At 30.6% G+C, this 24,893-nt stretch overlaps 2 protein-coding genes across 2 annotated transcripts; both read right to left on the minus strand.

The window, feature by feature from the left end:
• Positions 1-1,621: 1,621 nt before the first annotated feature.
• On the minus strand, positions 1,622-17,111 carry LOC123292937 (DNA polymerase epsilon catalytic subunit 1; the record flags this gene model as incomplete). The annotated part of the gene is made up of 22 exons (XM_044873651.1): positions 16,972-17,111; positions 16,775-16,901; positions 16,496-16,714; positions 15,886-16,115; positions 13,626-14,189; positions 12,416-12,662; positions 11,520-12,072; positions 10,287-11,169; positions 8,779-9,144; positions 8,536-8,719; positions 8,167-8,298; positions 7,924-8,106; positions 7,456-7,868; positions 6,959-7,366; positions 6,416-6,650; positions 5,827-6,095; positions 5,353-5,709; positions 4,048-4,495; positions 3,060-3,334; positions 2,401-2,733; positions 1,851-1,983; positions 1,622-1,789 (listed from the first exon to the last, which is right to left on the minus strand). Coding segments are annotated over exons 1-22 (6,783 nt in total), but the record flags the coding sequence as incomplete, so codon positions are not given.
• A 1,625-nt stretch (positions 17,112-18,736) lies between these two features.
• Positions 18,737-24,893, minus strand: LOC123292938 (zinc finger protein 626). Its single transcript, XM_044873652.1, has 6 exons — positions 24,565-24,893; positions 24,034-24,483; positions 23,018-23,215; positions 22,823-22,926; positions 21,004-21,584; positions 18,737-18,782 (listed from the first exon to the last, which is right to left on the minus strand). The coding sequence occupies exons 1-6, from the start codon at positions 24,860-24,862 to the stop codon at positions 18,737-18,739; spliced, it is 1,677 nt and encodes a 558-aa protein (XP_044729587.1). The 5' UTR covers positions 24,863-24,893.

A 24,893-nucleotide genomic window follows, 5' to 3' on the forward strand; every position in this document is an offset into this window, starting at 1 on the left:
ATTTTAATTTTGGTAACTTCATGTCGCTCGGGCTAAATATGAGTACAGTAGAACTTTGTCTTATTCATAAATCGCATTGTCTTTTCTAAATTTCGCAATTAATTTATCAACATGATTCCCATAACCATTAAATAAACTGACTTCTACAGCAGTTAGATTCTTATTTAGGCTCGTAGCTAGAGCTATTGCAGTGTTAGTAGAGATAGGAATGTGGCAAGTAATAGACGTAGATTGAAATTACGAAAACAGTTTAAAAATTCCAAAATACTTCATGATATTCAATAATCAGAAGAATTGGGAATTACTTACGTCTTAAAAATATGTAACAAATAATTAAAAATCACATATGTTAAGTATTTCGGATTGTCCATTGTTACCCGCCACGGATGATATCCGTGCCTTTAACTTCAGACACGGATGACCTACAGAGACGGGCAAATGTTATTTCTGTCCGGAGGTTTAGTTAGTCAAGATTGGAGAACTTTTATGGCATGCAAATTTCCTTTCTTACAGTGTTTTTGCAATAATAAATGGCACTGTTATCCCCTTTGTTGGCCCTTACATGCACCCTGTGAAGACATCCACCCCATTTTAATCTTATGTATAATTCATAATTGAAAATCATTAATTATATAATTTTTTATGAATATATAGTGAAGATAATCGTGAAGAGCCAAAATCGAATGAAACTAAATCCAAATGATGAGTTTCTAATAAATTACAATAAATATGAATGTAAGTATTTAAAAAAATACAAATTTAGGAAAGGTCAGAGTTGCTACTCCTCTCAATACAAGAAGCGGACTTATTTTATCTCTTTTAAAAAAAAAAAAAAACTTTATTCTGGACTAATATGGAGTCGGAGGAAAAATGATGAGGTCGATAAAAAGACAATATTCGATGAACTGTAAGTCATACCATGAAATCAGACTCACAGAAATAAAATTCAAAGTAGTAAACATAATTATTGATTAACATTTATTCTAACCAAAGTTGAAAGAAGGCAAGATTATGTTTGTATATTTTTAATTGAATAACAGTGGGCTAGATTACGATTAAAAAAATATTTTCCTTCCCCCTTTTGATGGAAAATTTATAAACAATTTAATAACGAAAATTATTTGACGACTATCACTTTTCGCTGGGCTATTAAATGTTTAAAACAAAGACTACCGCGATATAGACTTCACATCCCTTGCTCTTTTTTATTCACAACTTCATGGTTTTTCTCATAAAAATACATGAGAAACTTTTGTTTCAAAGCATTTTATTACATTATCCATCTGTTCAAATTCCCTCTGTAAATTCCTAGTTTTGTCATAAATTTTATTTACATTAAATTTTCTCTATTTGAAGTTCAAATATGTAAATTGGAAGTAAAATATTAAAGAGAATATTGGATTTTCAAAGGATATATTTGAAGTTCGAATATGTAAATTGAAAATAAAATAATATAGAGAATACTGGATTTTCAAAGGATATGCACGTGTATTAATTGTGTATTTCATTATTGTATAAATTGTCAACTCATTGCCATTTTCATTTTTTAAAATAAAATGTATTTTTAAAAAAATAATAATTTACAATATTAAAAAAATAAGCGAATTAAATATTACTTGGAATGTTGCATTTTTAAATTATGCTCCACTAATTCTAACAACAATGGCATTTGAAAATAATTCGCAATTATATGAAATGTTTTCAAATATAAAACTAAATCATTCCAGCTAATTAATGTTTTATAATCACCGGCACAAGAACAATGCTTTGGTATATTTTCCATTTTTATCTGAAAAATAAAAACACTTTAAAATTGAGTTCTTTATTGGGGAATTGTTGCTTTTATTTACCTGTTTACATCTGGTACATTGTAAATCTTGTAAGATATACGCCATAGCTTTACGATTTAAGCAATCGATTAGCATGCTTTCTATTTCTACGTTATCGTAGCTATTCTTACATAATGGACACAACCAGGACGCTCTGAAAAATATTTATTATGCTTAATTATTGCAAACATGTATTATTCACAGAAAAAGAAATGCAAATTTAGAATGAAATTTGGGTGGGGGGGGGGGTGAGTGTTGTTTTCGTAGGTGGGTTTAACTCATGTAATTCTTTATAGATCAAGTTTTTTTGCTCTCCTAGTCCAACTGTTAGTCCATTTCTGTTTGCCCGTCCGTCCGTACCTCTGCTAGGCGATAGCTCAAAAAAGAGACATCCAATTTTTAGCTTGCTCAGGGCGTAAAAAAGTGTGAGTTTGTATTCATAAATGAACAACATAGGTCAATTGGGTCTTTCTTGTAAACCGTTAGAGATAAAAAAAAAAGTACAAAAGTTAAAAATAATCTTATGAAAAAATAAACAACTTTTGTCTGGATTATTTTCTAGCCAACTTACTCATCGTTCTCCATAGTACGAAAACTGTCTTTACATAAATCAATATCACGACAGTGATTGCATGCTTTACAAATGACTTCAGGTAATGTAAACGAAATACAAGGTTCTTTCCATTCAGCGTCGTCACTAAACGCTCCAATTTTAATTAATTTTAACATATTTTTTCGTAAATCCATTACTTCAACTTCAATGCTTGGATCTAATGATAAAATTTTACAAATTGCTTTAATAAATTCTAATGCCGGATTTATTAAACCACCCGATTGAGCAGCAAATGATAATTCAGAAGCTGCTTTGCATGTAGGTAATCGACGGTGTATTTGTTCCACAATTCTATAAAAAGAGAAAAAAAAAATCTATACTAATGATATAAATATGAATTATATATTTATTTGTATATTTGGTTATTTGTTTTTGTTTCTTTTACGTGTTTCTTTTATTGTATTAAATATGTATACATGTCCACTGAGGAAGTGAAAAGAAAGATTCTATAAGTACTTTGTGTGTAAGAGTGACTATCTTTCTTTACTTACTTGACGTAAAAAAAGAAACGATTGCGTAATCAACCCTGTCTTTACATGGTATTTCAACAATTAATTCAGTCAATTGTTCGTTTTCACTTGTTTCTATTAATTTCAAAACTTTTTAAGTATACTTACTGAAATAATTTTTGGGATAATTCTCCAGTAATTAAATTTTTAGCAAATTCGGAAGCGTTTTTATGTGCACCTAAACCCAGTTGAGGCCGGTATGAACTTTGACTAGTAGATGGTCTACGTCTGACTGGAGTTTGTGTCAAAGCTCGATCAGGATCACTCCACATATATTCATATACAGCATTTATATATGCAGCAATTACATTACTAAAACTTGAACGACATTTAACTTCTTCTGGTAAATATTCAGCTAAATTCCAATTCATTACGATTACGGCCTACAAATAAAAACTAGATTAATTGATCGTACATAAAAACTATATTAATTGAACTCTTATTAAAGTGGTTCGGCTGTTTGAACAAGAACGGTTAATTTAACTCCTATTAAAGTGGTTCGGCTGTTTGAACAAGTACGGTGAATGTTCATTTTTTTTGCGGTAAATGCAAAGTCCCTTGATCACAATAAACGCAGTTTCGGGGCCTCTTGTGGGGCGAAATTTTGAATTATTTCATTTTAAACTTTTGATTTTTAACATAGTACCTTATGGAAGAACTCACAATAATGTTAATTGTACAAATATTATCGGCGAATGAGCTTCAAAAAAGTTTTTATCATGAAGAAAATTTACCACATATTTTGTTTATGCAAAAAAAAATCACATTACCTTACGGCGCTTTCAAAGAAGAAGACATAAAAAAATTTTGTTTTTGACGCTTTTTCGATATTTTTAGAGCATTTTCTTACATTTACGTCATACAAATTGCCTAGTTCAGCGTGCCTAGTCACGTGACAGCCGAATCACTTTAAGTATGATTTAATTAAGTCGTAGCCAAACGAACTTGAGATGGCTTTCATTTGAATCATTTTGCTCGATAAAATATTTTTCGAGTAATTGATTTGTGTTGTCAAGTTAAAACAAGTATTCAATAAATTCGGCTAAGTTTTAAATGCCAGAGAGTTTGATTGAGTTTTTAATTTGAAAATTTTTACCCCGTCATCATCATCGTCATCTTCACCTAGTTCAGATTGATCATCTCGTGGCGCCTGTTCATTATTTTCATCCATATTCGATAAACTAATTTTATTTTCCTCTTCACCAGCAGCATTCAAACCGGTCGGTAACTTCCCTCGTACTCCACCATGATTTGCCAAATCTAACCACATTAAGTACTCCCAGCATTGATTGTATGATATTTCAATACTATGAAATAATTCAGTATTACGAATATTTTGTACCACATATTCCACATAACTTATAGCATCCGTTACGGATTTTTTTTTGGTACATAATATGATTTTGTTAAAATTTGCAAAAATTATAATTGCACCTAAACGTTTAAATTCTGCGACTAATTGTATAAACAATTTTTTCATTAAATTATGTAATGTTTTACGCAATGCTGGATCGTACAATAAGGCATTTGGTGAACGTAGCCATCTGAAAGAATTCAAAAATATTTTCAAGCATGAGTCAGGCAAATGTGAAAGGTTTGTGTACCGTAAACAAACCGCGGCCAAAACAACAACAAATTGAAAAAAGGGCAAAAATTAGTTAGTTCTTAAATAAGAAAAACATTTTTTTTAAATAGTTTAATTTGAAATATCTTTGCATTTCTGTTACTTAATGTCTTCAGTATTAGGAGAACATCTATAAAAACTGTTACATTCGAATCATGTTTGCCTGATATGCACTTATATTTTTTCGTTAAAATTATTTATCTAGCCTGTTATTTCCTATGCGGTACATGATAAGCTTTGAACGAGGGTTGTTGAATCATGAAATTTGATAAAGGAATAAGGAAGATAAGGTATGGACAGAAAAAAACATGCTGGAGAAATAATATATAAGGATAAGAGAGGTATCGCAAATGGATCCCTAGCACCTGTCATCCGAAAGCGAGACATCTTCGAATAAGAGATGCTATTTTAAACATATGAAGCTATTTGATTCTGTCGACATAGCTTTTCAGTCGGGATTCCTGTCAGGAAGGGTCCAACGTTTCGAACCCGAACATTCTGAATCTGTTGGCCTGCAAATTTCTGAAGGTGTATAGTGGCTTCAACGTCCTCAATACATAGCCTAATAGTGGGATTAGCAGAGATCGCCATTTTATGAAGATGGTAGTTTAATCGAAAGTGTTCTACCAAGAGTCCTTCTTCTCAACTGTGCTCTAGTAAGTTTCAGCCGAGCACAGTCGAATGGCCTAGCTGTAGTAACACAAAGTTGTTAAAATTGTATGACGGAAAAACCTTGTTGTTTGAGGGTTAACTATAGCTCAAAAAAATTATACAAACCTATAAAAGTGAACAATTTGAAAATCTGCAAATACATTTCGATACAATGTAATATCACGTAACCATGAATTCACCATTGAACGTAAAATTTTAAATGCTGGAGCACATAATGCCGTTTCATCGTATGCTGGTAACGATGTTGGTGGTACATTTGAACCGACGATTTCTTCAAGTGATACTTGTGGTATATTATCGAATGCAACACATGAACTTGTACCTTCTAAATCATTAACATGATGCGATTGTAATAACGTATTCACAGCCAAACTATCGATATCCAATTCTACGCATACAGTTGAATAACATCCTGCATTATTTGCAACAGCACTCGAACCTTCATCAAATTCGGTTAATAATCTACAAATTGAAATGAAATAAATTATTACGATTTTAGTATAAATTGTCCAGCCAAGCGCGCTCTTAATCACATTTATAAGCATAATATAACCTTGTAAGAAGAAATCTTTGACTTACCGATTATCATCAGCTTCACGGCCACCTAAATCAGGTCTATCCGTTGGTGAACACCATAATACAAAGTTATTTTTTTGTAAAAATCGTGCATAATATAAATCTGTTCCAAATATTGTTGGATCCTGTGGCAAATTTCCAAGTGGAACGAAAAAATATCGACATTGTTCAATACTTAATTCCAACACTGATTCAATATTTAAGTAATGTCGAATCATTGCTCTGGCACCGATTTTTTGCCATTCCATTGTATTATACAATGATTCAATATCCTAAATTTAAAAAAAAATTAGAATGCAATTTCTGGCAACAAAAAAATTACTATTTATAAAATGTTCGGGAGTAAGATGGGATGTTTACTTCGGGATGCTACAATGAGTTCTCAAGAGACGGTTTATATACAGGTCAGCGAAAATTTTACAGTTTTTGTAACGTTGAAGTAATGAAGCTATTTAGTAGCGTCAATAGTAGTTAAAAAGAAATTCCTGGGAAGGAAGGAATCAAATAATTCAGCTCTACCATTAAAAATCGAGGTGGATAGGCATATAAGACAGAAAATTGGCAAAATATATTCTTAATATTTAATACTTACTTGAATATGAATTTGTATTAATGGAAATGATAATAATTCTGGCATTTGGGACGTTAGAGCAGTGAAATTTGAGGATGTTTGTACAGCTAACAAAGTTGGTCCTTTCTTTTCGTCACGATATGCTTGCAATGCCTTTTGTAAAATTTTGTACACTTGATTTAAATCAGTTTCCATTCGTATTTCGAATGTAACACCTGTCGGGGGTATCATATGCTCTTCTTTTCCACGTTCTAATCTATGAATGAAATTAAGAAATTATAAAACTTAATATCACAATTTAGAATTTAGGAAAAAATTGACCGAGAAAAATTTCTGGAATAGTATCCAATTTTTGAACTCAAGGGCTAAAAACTTCATAATCCAATCAACTCCTCCACAAACTCGATCTAACCAACCCAATACTCCGGGTATTTTGTCCGATTACCCATGACTTAACTCCGCCAAACTTAACGTTCGTATAGAAGATAGAGATGAAAGTGATCTCTAAGGGGTTTATTTAGAGATGGCACCTCTATTTAATATTTGGATAAAATAAATACTTACTTAACAATTCGTTCAGCTGCATACATCGTGTTCATATTTGGCATTTGATTTGTACGAACGGTATCCACAACAATAATGAGAGCTTTCTTTATCGGTGATAAAAACAATCCGAACATTGCTTTTGCACTATTCGGTGCTCGATTATGATACAAGTAAATATTTTTTAAACAATGCATATTTGTGTCTGGATCACGTTTTAAATATGGCTGTTGTTTTAATGGACATATTTGTAAATTTTCCAGTGAAAATGCATTTACATCCATTGAACCAGATTGTATTAATTTTTTTGCATGATTTTTGTCCACAGTACAAACGCAACCTAATTGTAAAATTGCACGAAATTCTAAACTCATTTGTGTTTCATAAATGCCCTCAACGTCGGGTGTGGATAATTGTGACATCAGATTTCTGAAATTAAAATTAAGAAATGAATTTTTTTTTAATTTAGAATAAATGACATTTAGATAAAAAGTGGACAAAAAATGTATAAAACTTACTCGCTATGTTCCAAAAATTGTTCTTCTGGTACCGAAAATTGATACAAATAATGCACAGGTCGTGACCTTGGTAGAGTTCTATTACATTTTTTAAAATACATATTTTCATCGCAAACTTTCGGTTTCCGCTGATTTACATAAAAGATTCGTGGTACAGTTAAACGTATTTGATGTAATTCACTACCAACTAAGCCCCATAATTTAAATATTCCTGGTTCATTCGTTTCAACAATTTGTATAATTTGCCATGGTGAATTTAACAAAGTACGTTGTGTACTTTTCAGAAAACCTCCAATTGTTGCTGTTGAAGCTTTTGTACGTTTAGCAACTGGTTTATTATTAACTGATGCACGATTTTCAGCTTGCCATGACCACTTTTTCTTTTGATATATAATCCATTCTCGAAGGTTTTCCTAAAAATTTATATTTTTCATAATTTAGAATTACAGTGAAATTATTGTCAATTACTTTGGGTGGTGGTGGTCCAAGAGCTTCACGCCATGTTCTTGCAACTTTTTCATTTGAATCAACCGTCGGTTCACAGTTTTCATCATTTTCAGAATTTTGGCGTTTGCGTTTTGTTACAATTGCACGACGTTCATTTGCCATTGATGGGGTATCCATTGTATCTTCAATATCTTGAATATTCTCCTACAAATGAACTGGTTTAATACAGTGTTACAAATTTATTGAAAAGAATCGATTACTCACTTCGGGAGGATTCTGGCGGGGTTTCGCCGAAAATAATTCATTAATTCTCCGTTGTTTCAATACATCATTTTTTTCGAGCATTTTCTTATGTAGCCATTCAGGGTGTCGTATTCTAGGTACAGGATTTGATAACTGTAACAAATTTTCCATAGCTTATAAAAAAAATTCCGACCAGGATATTTACAGTACAAACATTTGGTTTAATTTTATTCGCAATGTAAGCCCGGTACCTCTTATACCGAAATATTTAAAGAAAAAACCATGAAAATACATATCAAGATGAAAGTCTCAAAAAGAAAAACCTATTAACCGGTCCATATTTGTATTATATTAGAATATTTTTAAGCTTAAAAAATAAATCGTACTTACACCCTGCATTGCAGCTGGAATTGTGATAATTTTTTGAATTGTACCTCCGAGTCTTTCAATATAGTAATTCCAATCTAAAACTTCTCTAATATCTACGTCCATAATTGTTGGATCTTTTAACCATTTTCGTAAATAATGTCGTTTAATACTCGGATCCGTTTGAAATATTGCTAATGGAATTGCTCTAAATTTAAGAAAATGATAATTATATAATTTGTACAAATATTTTAGTAAATTTCTTACCGTTCAGTTACTGGCGCTCCTTCAGGTTTTTTGGATATTATAAAACGACATGCTAAACCTTTATCTTTAACCATTTGATCACCTAAAAATTCAGCTAAACGTTTCGCTGTTGATATTGATGTTGATTTTTGACCTTCATATTCTTCTAATTTACGTGACATTGAACGATTCTCCGAAATTAATTCAAATAATTCTGAATCTGGCATATTTGCACCTTTAGTATATAATACATCCAACCAATAATCGGCAACTTTTGCAACTGATGAATAACATTCTTCTAATGTATTTCCTTTTAAAAATGATTCAAATACTGATGATTGAAAAATTTTTATAATTTGTAATTCACCCCGACGTTTTACTTCAAATCTAAAAATTAATGAAAAATACATAAAAATTAAGGTCACATTGAAGTTTAAGATTTAGTAGAATATTTGAATAATCAACTCAGTATATGGAATAATTTTTACTTGAAAATAAAAAAAAATCACGTTAATTTGATTGGTTAAGTGTTTTTGTATAATTTATGGTAAAATTCGATCTCCTATACTTTCGAGAGATTTTAAGGACATTCACTCCGACGTTTTACTTGTTAAAAAAAATTATGATAAAAAAAAAGTTTAAGTAATTTTTGATGTTTAAAAAAAGGAAAAAATATACCGTGATCGAATTAATTTTGTGAATTTTTAAATTTAAAAAATGATAAAAAGCAAAGAAATATTTCTTCCAAGTTTTGTAGCTTCGGTTCCCTTTAAACGGTTCGATGGTTCTACTGCTGCTGCGTGTGCTGTGTACATCTCAACTCGTATCGAAGCTACATTCAACTCATAGCAAGAAAACATGACTATAACACCTCTTTCTTATCCGCATTGCTTAATGTATACATACTTACTCTCTTAGGCTTTATATTATAATCGTAAAAGTTTGGATGCATGGATGTTTGTTACTCTTTCACGCAAATACTACCGAACGGATTTGGATGAAATTTGGCACATAGATAGTATAGTCTAGAATAGCACAAAAGCTTTTTAATCCCAGTAAAATGTATAGTTCCCGTGGGATATATTTGTTTTAATTTCTCATAGAGCAAAATATCGACATGATTTTTTGCATATATAGTGATAGTTTATTGGTCAGAAAATGACATCCGCTAATTTTTATCCCGGAAAAATGCACGGTTCTTATGGGATAGCACACAGGAACCGTGTTTTTTAAAGGGTTTTGTTACATTTTTCACAGTGACGATAAAAACCCTCAAAATCTCTTTTTATCGCGGGTAACATATTTCGATAACTATATTTGAAACTTTTACCAGTTAATAATTATTATCTAAATTTTCAAAAATTCACCAAATTTAACAATTTTCTATTCATTTAAAATTTACATACTGTTTCCTTATGAACGAACGCACATAGCCAAAACAGAATAGTAAATGAACGTCGTAGTTAAGTGGTATTTGGAGAGCTATTAATCTAATCGTCAAATAAATCTTGAAATATGTTAATAATTACCCTTTTAATTCAGCCAATGAGCCATCGAAATTAAAAACAGCATATCGTTTTTTTAATTTTTTTCCTTCTTCTTTAGCTGCTGGCAATACCATAGCTAAATATGGACCATCAACTTCAAAGAAAATTGTATTTTCTTTTCTTTGTTCATACGTTAATTTCTCTGCGTCCTTCAATTCATGATATTGCTCATTTGTAAAATGTGTTTGTACCATACGATTTAGCACAGCATTTGGATACGAAACTACAATTTTTGATTTTTTCTCATGCGTACTTAAAAATTTGAATGTATCAGGAAATGATGCAGGTAATACACACCAAATACCATCGGTATCCAATTCTAATGGTCGGCCAACTCTTTCAACAATTTCTCGTGCTTTACGAATTACATTTGCACCAGTATGGCATACAATACCAGCCATTTCCATGCTATGCCAACGGGCACCACGACGCATAACGTATCCATAAAACGAATTTAATATACATTTATATGCTAACTGTAATGAATCATATAATACTTCACGATTTTTTGCCGATTTAATATCTTCAGCATTACCCGTTTTAAGTGCTTCAGCCATTATTTGTTTTGCTTTTTTCGACAAACCTTTATATTCATAGCGACGATCACGAAAATCACGTACTGTATCAACATAAAATGAATTCTCTTTCTGACATATTGTCGATGCCCGTTCTTCGATTCGAGTTACTTTTGTTTTTTTGTACGCTTTTTTACAATAGTCGGTTAAACGTTTTTTCTCAAAATTAGCTTGTTCTTCTTTCGACAACTGATGAAATGGACGTTGAGGACCACCAGGAAATTGTGGTGGAAATTTTTCTATTTCTAATTGTTGTTGAATGCGTTGGTATTCTCCACGAGATGCAGGCACTGGACAAATTAAATATTTATTTTTTATTTAGTTTAGTTTAGAAAAATGGGGAAACTGCACCGATTTTAATGAAACTTTTTGTAACGTGTTTATAGGACCCCAAGGAACATTCAGCCAATTTAACCTAGGCATAAGGGAGCATGGAGTTCCAGCGGGGGCATATGTAGCCCAAGTTTTTTTGAAATGCTTCAGCTGGCTGAATGTTCCTTGGGGTCCTATAAACACGTTACAAAAAGTTTCATTCAAAATTTTCACACTTTCGACACTTTTTTCCAGCTTATTCATAGTATTATTTGTACTTGTACAATCAGTGTTCCGTGCATCAACAACAGATTGTGTATTTACTTACTGAATTCACCACGCCATGTCCATGCCATTTTTCGTTGACATGTTGCATTTGGTCGATTAAAATCGCATGACGCACACACGGTTTCATTAACAATTGCCGATGGTTGTAAACGATTTGTTAATATAATATTTGGATACATAGCACCGACATCTAAATGATAAATTTTTGGATTTTCAACACGATTTGGATGTTGTTGAATTTCTTTTAAAGTTTCTTTAATTTCATCACAGATTTCTTGAAAATTGGTCACCATATCTATTGGGACACCTTCTTCATGTTCAATAGCATATTGCATCGTGTCTTCAACTTCATTTATCAATTTATCAAATATTTCAGTATCTAAACGGAATTTACATGGTATGTCTGCACGAAACACTCCAACTTCTAGTGCTTCAACATGCCCTCCAACATATGTTTCTTGATGTAATACATGTCCATCCGATGTTAACTTATTGAATTCATGTTCTTCTTTATTTGGAAATATGATATTTGCATGAAATGCTTGAACCATTAATAGTGCTTCACATAAAGTTCCAGAACCTTTTCGTAAAACCTGGAACCAATAAACATAACTAATTATTATGTCAACTATTCAAAGAATCGCTATAACAAAGCCACATATAAAGTTTCGCGGCCTCTTACCCTGGTGGAAAAAATATTTGAAGAAAGAATAAGTCTTAGAAACTCTGAATAACATTTTTGGACTGTCTAATTCAGAGTTATCCACTTATTAAATCTAAATTAAATAGTCCAAAAACGTTAAGAAAATCAGAGTTATTCAGAGTTTCTAAGACTGTTTCACTTTTTCCATCAGGATAGTAATCATTTGTGAAAAAGGGTCCTGAACTCTGGACAATGAAGGATCCAGATATTTAATTAAAAATTGCATGTTTTACCTCGTCTGGTTCCATTGGAATAATTGTACATAAGGCGAATATAAATGGATGTACATATTTCATATACAAATAGTAAGTGGCAACTGCGTCAGACACTGAGTAATTTGATAAAACTTGTGGTTGTTCTGTTGCTAATGTACACATATCCTCTGGATCTAGTTCCACTGGATCATAACGTAATTTTGTTTTGGCTACAGCTTTTAAATTATGCGATCCGGCTGGTAAATACGAATCTCTTTTGACCCAACTAAAAAAAATCATCTTTTTCAGTTCAACATGTTTTAAAGTTTTGGTTATAGTTTTTAGAATAGTAAACGTAGAATTTAATATAAATTTTAATATTTTGAGAAAATTTGAAATCAATTTAGAAGATGGATTTTGATTTTGATTTTTTAAACTCATTTAAAGGAAAATTATACCACTTAGAGATTAGATTTAACTTCATGAATGTAGACAAAAAATAAGAATAATATTTTTCGATATCTGCCTTGGCTTTCGAGACATCGAAAGCTTAATAATTAAACAAAATTTTCAATTTTCGATATTTTAAAAATTTCTCCAGGTATCGAAAAATCTTATTATTACTTTTCCTCTTACAAGGATGTTAAAAATTTTGTCTTACTTTTCGTCTTAAGGATATACGAGCCTTGATGTTCGTACATCCTTAAACAACGCCATTGCATAAAAAGGGCAAAACTAAATTTCTGCGTCCCATTTATTCTATAAATGCTTTGTTTATACCAAGCGAGTACAGGAGCGAGCAACTCCACGGAAAATCCTAAAAACGTGGTTTGGGAGGTAATAACAAGAGTCACTGAGAGAAAACTTTCATCGCTCAGTTATATAAGAAAATTCCATTCAAACAAATTCGAATGAAAATTTTCGTTTTCGTGTACTCCATTGTGAGCATTCCATTGCAGACGAATATTCGAAACGCTTTCGAAAGTTCAAAACCTTGACCTATCGTATCTCAAAAGCCCGTGTTCTTACAATTTTATGTCAGGGAATACTTCTGATCAACTTATCAAGAGCTATCAGAATCTACAATTTCAGAAATGTTCAGTTATATTTATTTTACATACAGATACTGTGGGATCGTCTGTAAAATAGCAACAAATCTTATCACTCGAATAAAAATATTGTCTCGAGTCTCGATCGAATATTTGCTTGATAGAAACATATCATAGCTCAAAATTTTCGTTTCTCTTACCAAAAGCAATCCATATGCATAGCAGAACGACATGAATAAACACCATCACGATTTTTGAAAAATCCAATAGCTTTTTTCATATCCAATTCATGGAACGCAGCACGTGCCTCAACAAAAGGCCAATCGAAAAAGTCACCGTTATATGTGACAAATATATGTGGTCGTATATCCATAATATGTTCAAAAAATTTTAATATCAAACTTTTTTCATTCGGTTCATTGAAGACGGTAAATTGTCCTTCATATTCCGGTTTTGGTGTATACTCAAAATCATCTACATCACAGGATATTATTTCACGATTTGTTATCAAATAACCTTGTCCATCAATCATATATGATATCATCATTATTTGATCGGTAGCTGCATCGGGAAATTTTAATGGTAATTTTGTTGTTTCAATATCGTACGCCAACACGATTGGATCAGGACGTTCAATTAAATCGTCACATCGTGTTATTTGGGGTGGTTCCGATAAAGAACTACGTACTCTTACTTTGTACCATAAACCACAAAAGATTTGCTTATCAATTGATACTCGAACGTGATATGGAACGTCGTATTCTCTAAATAATAATTAAAAACGGGTATGATTTTATCAGTTAAGTGAAAAATTGGAAAGTGGAATTTAAAATTATACACATTTTAAAAATACGTTTCTCATCTATACCGGATGTAAAAAAGGATCTAAGTACACAAATTTTCTGGAAAAATCCATTGAAAGTCTTACTATTACCCAGTGACGTAGCTAGGTGGATAAGGGCCCCGGTGCATAGAGAATAAGCGGGCCACTACTCTGTTCAACGTTCCAAACAACAAAGCACATGACAATATAAAATATTTATTATACAGATGAGATCAAAAGACGAAAAAAAAAATATTTTTACAAAAATCCCAGTCAAATTCGTCTATAACTTCACTCAAATCCAAGTTTGATGCCGCCTTGTTTTCTATCCCAATTAATATCAACATCAGTTCTATAATAAGTCATTTTTCAATTCAAGCTTGAGTTTAGAAAACGTTATTTACCTTTCGATAAAGTTTAGAGTTATTATAGATATACCGTTCTGCTGCAACCTGTTTCAGGCATTTTTTTCATCAGAAATAATGGTAAAATATAGTACATGCTCTGGGCCTCGAAGCTCAGAGGCCGCCTAAGCACATGCTTATCAAAGACGCTTGGCGCATGTGTTGAGAATCTTAAATTAGGAGTTCTGTTATTGTTAATGTTCATTTAACATCATCAAGACCTGACTGATTCTTTCTTTTCCATACTTAAACGGTTTCTGAGCTTCGAGAGATAGCTGTTAGAGCTAAGTGATGCAGAACACCAGGCCTCGTAACTCCTTAAAAGACCGCCTAAGCATTGAAAAGAAACAGTCAGCTCCCGAAGCTATTAAACCTCGAGGCTGCTCACAATAATTTTTTTGATGATGTTAAATGAACATTAACAATAACAGAACTTCTAATTTATGACTCTCAACATATGTGCCAAACGTCTTTGATAAGCATGTGCTCTGAGCTTCCAGGCCCTGGTGTTCTGCACCACTTAGCCCTATGATAGCTGCGCCACTGCAGAAATTGCATTGGAAATCGCATTGGAAAAATGAAAAATGAACTATAATTCTAATTTAATAATACAGTATTATATTGACCTTCAGAATCATTTAAAAGTCATCGATGGTACATAACTGATAAAGGAAGATGGTTAATTTGATATTTATTAATAAAGTATCTATAAACGATCCGAGAAATTGCACGACGTATGAGATTTTGGGCGATGCATCAGAAACTATACAATCATCCTTCAAATGAATCCGAATATTTGTATTTTTTCTCTCAAAATAACCTTAGGTTCTGAGTTTTGTCGAAATTCGGAGACAATAAAATCCCTTTATCAAAAAATTAAAAAATAAACAACAACTTTTTATTTCGGTGAAATTTCATAAAACCGGTGGAGATAGGAAAATTTTAATCCAAAATAAAGAAACTTTAATGACTGATATTTTCTATATCGCCAGAAATTCTACATGAAGTTCTTTAATTTGAAGTGATTTCCGGCGGTATTACGGGAACTACTCATTCAATCTTACAACTAATTGGACTTTTGTGTCTTTTGAGTCTTCCCCTTTTATATATTACAAAAACATTGGCGTAAAAAAATTATATTTGTACAGTGATCTTTGCTTTACATCCGGTATATAAAACTGAGGTTTGGAAAAATTTGGATCTAGAAAAATTGACGAAAACTGAAATTTATACCTTATATCAATAATATTTTCCATTTGATTAGCAGTTTTTGCATTATTTATATCTTGATTATTCCCAGTAAGAACTGATGTGAGCATTTCTGTATAAAAGGTATTTGTTTTAGCTACTTCTCGATTTTTTCTCACAGCTGATAAAATATCACGACGTACTTTTATTAAATCGGTCATATTCATAAATAATAATTTTAGATAACGTTGTTTTAAGCCAATTAAATGATTCGGCTGAAACGAAATTATATCTTTATAATCAAAAACAAAAAAGAATTCAATTCAAGCTCTGTAAAGCTTTATTTCAAACTCTATAAACTATCTATAAAAAAACTTATTTTATCTATAAAAAAACTTATCTATCTATAAAAAAACTTATTTTTAAGAACTCATTTTTTTTAGATTTTCCGCGCCTCACTAGGGGCTTTTTCAATCGCTAAATCACAAACCAACTTTTGTCAGTTATTTTCTGGGTTTGGTATGTAATTTTATCGGTACCCTTTAATTAAAATAAATCAGACTCAAATGATAATTTTTAATATCGAAAGAACTTTTTCTTCTTACATTATTCAGAGTGGTTGAATGTAAATAAATAAGCAAAAAGAATATCATACCAAATCTAAATCTTCTTTAAAATTTGTTTCAATACTTGTTATCAACCCGGCATATTTTTTTGATAAAAACTGGATAATTTCTTGCATATTTTCTTTACGTGGTAAAATATAAAAATAAGGCATAAAAGGTAAAGATATTTTGAAACGTGAACCATCTTCTTTGATGAAATAGTAATCAACAATCGATATTAATCGTTTATCATCATCTAACAATTCATTCTGAAATAAAAATTACAACTTATAGAAATTATAATATCTTACGAGAAAGCGAAATAATACCGTGTGCATATTTATAAGAAAACCAACACGTTCTACGTTATCCCGAACACGATGAAATCCATATTTATTATCAATTTCATCTTTTTCTTGAGCCTCACGTAAACGTACTTCTGAATTACTATCATCCCTAAAATATAATTAAAATTTATATTTGTTAAATTAATCTACTTTTATATAATAAATAAAGAGACACGTACTTAGCAACATTTTCTGGATTGCTTGGTTGATATTTTCCTGTATTTTGTAAGTACATAGTTCTTAAATTCTGTGCATAATTCTAAACTCGAAACTCGAATTTAAATGAAAAAAAAAACAGGGTTAAAACTTTTCCCGCGTAGATGAGTTATAAAGAATATATATTCATGATCTTTATCTATAGTGAATATTTGACAGTTAAACTGGAACTTGTTCTTTTCCTCTCGGTGTAGTAAATTGAGAGTAAGCCATAGATAAAATATATTCAGTATATTATCTAGTCTGAGAGTTAGAACGACAGGCCCAAAACTTGCGATATCATGAATGAGAGAGAAGACTGCCAGAGAGTTCCACTGTGTCCTTGTCTAATCTATATGTCATTGGCATATTATTTACATTATTGTTATGAAGTAAATAGCAAAGAGAGTAAGTAAATTGTGGTATTACAAAGTAATAAGCCTATCCTTTTCTATTTACACTCTGTGTACATAATGTATAAACTATTGTACAAAGCATATAATATACATCGAAATATTTTATTTGCTTATTACTAAAAATAACTTAATTTCTTGCTTTTTGAAGATCTTTTTTTGGTAATTGGACCAATAGGCCTTTTTATCGATTTGCTTTTGTTTCGAACAGTAGTTAAAAAACTATTAAACTATAGAAAATCTAATTAATATATTTTACTTTTATCAAACAGCATTCTTTGGCAAAGGTAGAAGATATGACATGTCTTTACTTAATTGATTGACATCAAAAATATATTCAAATTTAAAATATTTGCACCAGAGAATATATCGATAAAGGTCTATTTTACTGATATAGTCTCTATATGCACTGATAAACCCACAATCATATATTTTATCTATGCCCACAATAGGAAATATTCATGTATTTTTTTTATATTTTTAATTCATTGTTTGATTGTGCTTGTGCTAGTACCATGGAGGTTATAATATAAAGAAACCTTCATGGCTAGTACAATAAAAAAAAAATTTATATCATTAGTCATTTGTCAAAATTGACAAAATCAATTCGTATTCAACTAATTCTATGTTATAAAATCATCTGAAATGGAAAATAAGGAAAATTTAAATGAATTTTCTGATGAAAAAACAAAAGTAAATCGATACTTTGTACTTTCTGATACTCTAGAAACAATTGAAATGGACGAGAACATACAACCAACTGAAATATCGGATTATGCTTTTTTACATCATAAAAATACGAATATATTAAAATCTTTTACTTTCTTACCTTCAAAATTGTATGGTAAATGGATGATGTTTTTTAGTCATGCAGATGATTTTGATCAAAAATGGAAAGATAGTTGTAAGTTATATGATGAAGGCAAATTATGTGGAATACGTTCAATGAAATGTTCCACAAAGTATAATAATCCAAGAGCCTCTGATTTTACTACAGGTGTTATATTATTTTATTGTGGTCCAATGACTGATGAATCTAAAATGTTGGAATATGGTAAAAATTTATTGGATCATATTCCATATTACAATAAGTACGGTTTTATGGCTTATAAAAGTGATGAACAAACATATCAGGGTACAAGAGCTACGGGAAATCGTAATAATAGTTTGTATCGAATACCTGTACCAAAGACCAAAACATTCTAATGTTTAATATAATTAATTTTCAACTTGAGCCTTATTATACTTTTATTCGATGACCATTTTGATTATAAAATGATTAAATAAATCACCATAGACATTCTGAATACTATGTTATTCGTCAATAATTAGAAGTTTAGGGAGATTTATTTAAATCAAAATGATTAGGCCAATGAATACAACTTTGTCAAAAAGTGATTAAAAATTAAAATAGTATCTACCTTTGGTTGTAAGATATTGAATTGAATTTTTGTATATTTTTATTGTTAAATAAAGAAATAATTATTTTAATCGGGGTGGTTTCATTTATTTACCTCTATTAGATTAGAGCTTTAAATTTGGAAGCATTTATTTAAGGCATCATGGATAAGAAATTTTGTAAGTAAGGTTTTTACAACGCACTACCAGGTAAAGTTCAGCTCAAAATAAGTCAATTTAGCAAAACATACTTTATTATAAAGTTGTTCAATATGCTAAACAATCCCGAATTCGAAATTACACAGTTATAACAGTCGCAAAAAATTCATATAAAAATTATGATTAATATAAATTCATTGGCGTATAATGTGGGAAATTTAAAGGAAATAAAGGATTTTGAGTATGATATTTATATGTAACTTATATTCTTCAAAAAAGGTATCTCCTTGTCTGATTTACTCTAGTTCAATTGTTCCAGATATTCATTAAATTTAAGAATATTGATTGAAATAACAATTACTTTTTCCCTAATAATAAGTAAATAAATTATTGATGCGCAGACATCCATATAACTCAATTTTGATAATATTAAGACAGTCAACTGTGAAATGAAATATATCAAGGTAGACTAAGTTTAGCCCCAAAATTGTAACGCTTAAAAATATTGATGCTACGAACAAAATTTTGGTATTCGAACCGTGCGTGAGTATTATTGGAGGCGTTTCCATGGTAACGATACACTACTTTAATTATAGAACTGTATGGATGCATATATAATTGTATGGATTGCATTTATGACTTACATTGAAAATTTAATATTATTATCTAACAAATTTAAATAAATAATTACGATAATTTACATTTGAAAAATAATATTTGTGCAATTTGATTTCTTATTTTCACAATTTTTAATGCATTAAGTTTATAATTAGTGTTTTTCAATAATTTTTATTTGACATTTTATACCATAAACATGTAAAGAATTGCAAATTAGTCATAACAGTCTACTTTATCGCCAAAATTTTTCGCTGGCATCAATTTAATTGTCCCTACCATGACTACGCACACAACGTATAGGTGTTCTTATGATTTTATAATCACTTAATTAGTCCATTTTAGGTTGTATGTCTGTCTGTCCGTCTGACAACACGATCACTCAAAAACAAAAAAGTTATCAAGTTGAAATTTTTACAGCGTGCTCAGGACGTAAAAAGTGAGGTCTAGTTCGTAAATGAGCAACATGGGTCAATTGTGTCTTGAGTTCGTAGGACCCATCTATCTTGTAAACCGTTAGAGATACAACACAAGTTTAAATTTAAGAAATGTTACTTATAAAAAAATTTACAACTTTTGCTCGAAACATTTGTTCGAAAACATCACAATAATATATATCCCGTGAGGGTGCAAATTATATAATATGTATGTACCTATTATATGGGAATATCAATTACATGTGTGTGTGTGATATGTATGTATGTGTGGCTATCTTTCTCTACTTACATGATGTACAAAAACAAACGATTGCTTCATCAACACTGTCTATACATGGTATTTAAACAATTAACTCAGCCAATTGTTTGTTTTCACTTGTTTTTATTTTCGTTTTAATCAGAGACTATATCAGTAAATATATTCTCTGGTTTTTATGGAGCTCATTAAAACAAAAACTTCGGAGCTCATTAAAATCTAGACCAGCTCAAATCTTAACAATAATGAACCCCGACTGTTAACTTTTTTTCAGATTTTATTTAACACAGTCGAGTTTTTGTAATTTTTTCTTTCATAATCTGGCAGTTATATAATCTTTACAAGCAAACATATAATAGTACCTTTCTTAGACTGTATATGTTCTCTCTCATACTCATGGATGTAGCATGCGAAATGATTCAAACGAATTAATATACTGTTTATACTAATTGTAAAAAAGGGAAAAAGGATTTTTAAATATTTAATAAGAACTTATTTTATGTTTTTTCTTATCGTAGATTACATAGAAATTAATATTTTTTTATTTACAAAAATAAAACAATCAACTGTGATTTAAATTAATATTCTTTACAAATTAATAAATAAATACATTTATGAGTTAATTTAATATATTATGCAAAACTCAGTAAAATAAGTTTTTTGGAAGAATTTTCTTCATAAGACTTTCTTTTTTTTCGAATTTCCATGTACCTACACAAAATAATAATTTATGGACCATATAATAATTGTTTTAATGATTCCTCATTAATTGTTTGTAACGAATCATTGTGTAGCTCATCATTCGATGGGACATTCTTATTCTCAATAAGTTCATTATTATTACAACATAAAAATAAATTTGTATGATCATCAGAATCCATGTGCTGTTTCTCTCCAACTATATCTTGTGTTGGTGTATTTGACAAACATAACTGTTGCAACTTTTCCGATGGTGATAGCACATTCATTGGTGACATAACTAATGAAAAAAAATCAGTATTTTTTATCACTTCCAAATGATTTTGTGTATCATTATTCGTATTCTCATCATCTGTTGTTTCAACATGTTTATTATCATCTAGAAATATATCTGAATGTTCTGTTGTTTCGTTTATAGAATTTTCGGTTTTTAAATTTGTTGGAATTGATGGTGATGTTCGCATGGCTAGATTATCATAATTTATTGATTCGGATAATGTTGAGGCAGGATGGTTCGATGGTGAAGGATTTTCAATAATTTGTGTAGATAACGGATCATTTTCACTTCGCACAACTGTTCCAGGTGGCTGTGAAGGACATTTATGTGTTCGTTGACTGACCTGTAATTTTTAATCAACAAATTTAATACGTATTAAGGGGCTGTACTTAAATTATATAGCGCAATTAGAACGACTTTTCAACCCCTACCCCCCTACATAACAAATTATTGAAACCCCCCATCCCCCTGTTTTGTACGTAATTTTTTTCTTCTTTGAATTTTAAATTATTATGGTTTAAAAAGATTTGTGTGTTTTAAGTAATCTCTTAATACCAAAAACGGCCGCAAAGCGCTACTTTCAAAATAGTAAAAGCTAGCTACAATCAAATCAAGAGCGAGAAGTTTAATTAAAATTTTTCTTTAAATCATCCAAGTTTTATTTATTTATTTCGATAATTATGTACAATCGTTGAAAGACCCCCCTCTCCCGTACAATAACAAATAGTAACATTATAATTTGACCCCTCTCCCCCTAAATTTGTTACGTAATCTAAATACAGCCCCTAACAATAAAGAAAAATTATAAAAACATTTTTAAAACTCGGTTGACAAAAATTTAACTGCCAAATTCAATGATCAGGTTTTGTTTAAATTATTAAACATAATCTTAAAATTTCCCATTTTTTACAAAATGCCAACATGATTATTGTTTTTAGTGAAAACACGTCGATTAAGATATCGAAGAGGAAATTAAAAAATGGTACTTAGAGAATTTTAAGTTTACCCTTCACCTTCAGCCACCCCAACTTTGAAATTTCAAATGGCACTTCCTACTTGTTATACATCATTCGAATGGGCATAAAATTCTCTATTCACCATGATAAAAAATGAAATCGATCGATTGTTTCTCAAGAAAGACTACACAGAGGATGGAAGGAAGAAGATGGAAGGATCCACCCTTAATTACTCTTGATCTGATATGATTATTGTTTTGAGTGAAAACATGTCGATTTAGGTATCGACGGAAAGTTCAAAATGTGTACCTAGAAAATTTTGAGTTTCATTCCTTCTCCCCCACCCACTCCAACTTTGAAATTTCAAATGGCACTTCCTACTTTGTGATACCTCATTTGAAAGGGCATAAAATTCTCTCTTTAATCATGATTAAAAAAAGATGAAATCGATCGATTGATTCTTAAAACTATCCAGAAGATTGAATTCATACAATCGATCTCCTAGTTCCAAGCAGACAAAATCTATTATGTTTTGCATGTTAGAGTTCTCGTGTTCTGGGGTAGTGTACTACAATGAAATTTTTTTCTTTCTTAATTTAAAAACCAAATAGTAGTTAAAGTTTACCTTATAACGAAATTTTTTTCCGCACGCAGTACAATGGTATGGCATTGCTCCAGTATGAATTCGTCTATGTACTAAACATGAAACCCGTTGTCGAAAACATTTCCCTAAAAATATAATACAATTTAGCGGAAATATCACTTTTCCCACTCCTGAAAGCATTGAACTAGTGTAATAAATGACACACATTTTACATACCACAAATCTCACATGAAAAAGGACGCTCTCCAGAATGTATTCGTTCATGATTATGTAATGTAGATAGTTCTTTAAAAGCTCTACCACATTGCCCACAAACATGTGGTTTATCTGAACTATGGTATAGCATATGTTTATGATAAGATTGTTGAAATGTAAAGGATTTGTTACATTGGTTACAATTATACGGCATTTCTCCTGAAACAAATACAAACACAATAAAATTTACAGCCTGAAGCAATGTTTTTTTATATTTTACTCTGTTTTCATTTTTACAAAAACGCACATACATATATTAATAACTTTATCCCATTCAAATCTTTAGTACAGGTCCGAGCGAACGAAAGGAGGGTCAACCGTGGGTATTTCGGAAAAATACTCACGCTTTCTTGCCAAAAACTTAAATAAAATTTTAAACCTTTTTTAAACTGTCAAAAACGCGGGCATCCAATTTGGTGACGTAATATCGGTATCATTATACGAAATAACACAAATAAGTTTGACAGATATATTCATAGACATATGATTATAATAAATATAAGTACTTATTATCTATGGATATATTATACCTAGCTGTCTACACTGAACTAACTGAAGGTCTATGGCTCATACCGATATGACATCAAAGCAGGGCTTGCTCGCGTTTTAGGTCACATGACAAACAGTTTAAAAATTACGATTTTTAATTTGAATATTTTAAAAGAAAAATGTGCTTTTATGACTCGTAATCAGAATATTTAAGTATATTTTTACATAAATTTTAACTTTTTTCAAATTTCATAATTTGTTTTTGACTAACTATAATACCCTATTATTCAGCTTTCGATATTTCGAACACCAAGACAGATATCGAAAATTTTTATTCTTATTTTTGCCTACATTCATGAAGTTATAACAAAATTCATCATCAAAGTTGAAAATAAGGTACAAATAATTTCAACCCTAAATCAAAAATTGCCTTGGTGCTCGTACTAAATTAAAATAAAACAAAAAAACGAGCGAACACTGCCATTTACCTGTATGTAAACGTTTATGTTTTTTTAAAAAATACTTTGTTGTAAACATTTTCGAACAAACATCACACTCCCATTGTTTATTATCATGTGTTCTTAAATGTACATTTAATTGTTGCTGCTTAAAAAACGTTTTATTACATATATTACAATTTAATGATGACGTCATGTTGCTTGTTGCTGTTATTGATGTATCTTTATTATCTGCGTCAGTAAGAATCATCAACGGTGACGTCACCAAATCATTATTATTCTCATGATGATTTCGTAAATTTGTAAAACCAAAATGTGCAACACGTAAATGTATCATTAAACTGCCTTTCATACGAAATTTTTTTGTACACAAATGACATGGCAATATTGTATCACCATTTTGATTAATTTCGATATTCGAATGAACTAAATTTTTATGCATATCAACAATTTTACGATCATTAAATTTAAAACCACAAACATCACATGCAAATAATTTTGGGATTTCAATTTTTTTAAACATTTTTTTCGTAATTTTTTTCTCATCAAAATTATTATCACATATTAAAAAATTCTTCGGTACTGTGGCAGTAGTATTCGATGGTGCGGATATTATATAATTTGGTACAGCGGTCGTTGTGGAAAATTCATTAAAGATTTTCAATGGTTTTTCTTGTATTAATCCATGTAAATGTCCAAACATGTGTATGGTTAATTTATCTAAACCCAAAAATAATTCAGAACATACAGGGCATGATAAATGACGCGTTGCAACACTCACTAACGCTAAACGTAACGAATCCGAATTTGAAAATGCTGGTTGTGAACACAAAGGGCATGGAATTATATTCGAACACATTTTTTTTGATTTTGTTACATTTATCACTAAA

The sequence above is a fragment of the Chrysoperla carnea genome, chromosome 2 (genome assembly GCF_905475395.1).
Source record: "Chrysoperla carnea chromosome 2, inChrCarn1.1, whole genome shotgun sequence".
NCBI lineage: Eukaryota > Metazoa > Arthropoda > Insecta > Neuroptera > Chrysopidae > Chrysoperla > Chrysoperla carnea.

Coding starts and splice junctions, on each gene's coding strand:
- LOC123292938 (XM_044873652.1), bottom strand. CDS start 24,862: ATGTGTTCGAATATAATTCCATGCCCTTTGTGTTCACAACCAGCATTT. Junction 22,927..23,017: donor TTTTTCATGTGAGATTTGTG/GTATGTAAAATG, acceptor TTATATTTTTAG/GGAAATGTTTTCGACAACGG. Junction 18,783..21,003: donor TCATTAAAACAATTATTATA/TGGTCCATAAAT, acceptor TTTTTGACAAAG/TTGTATTCATTGGCCTAATC.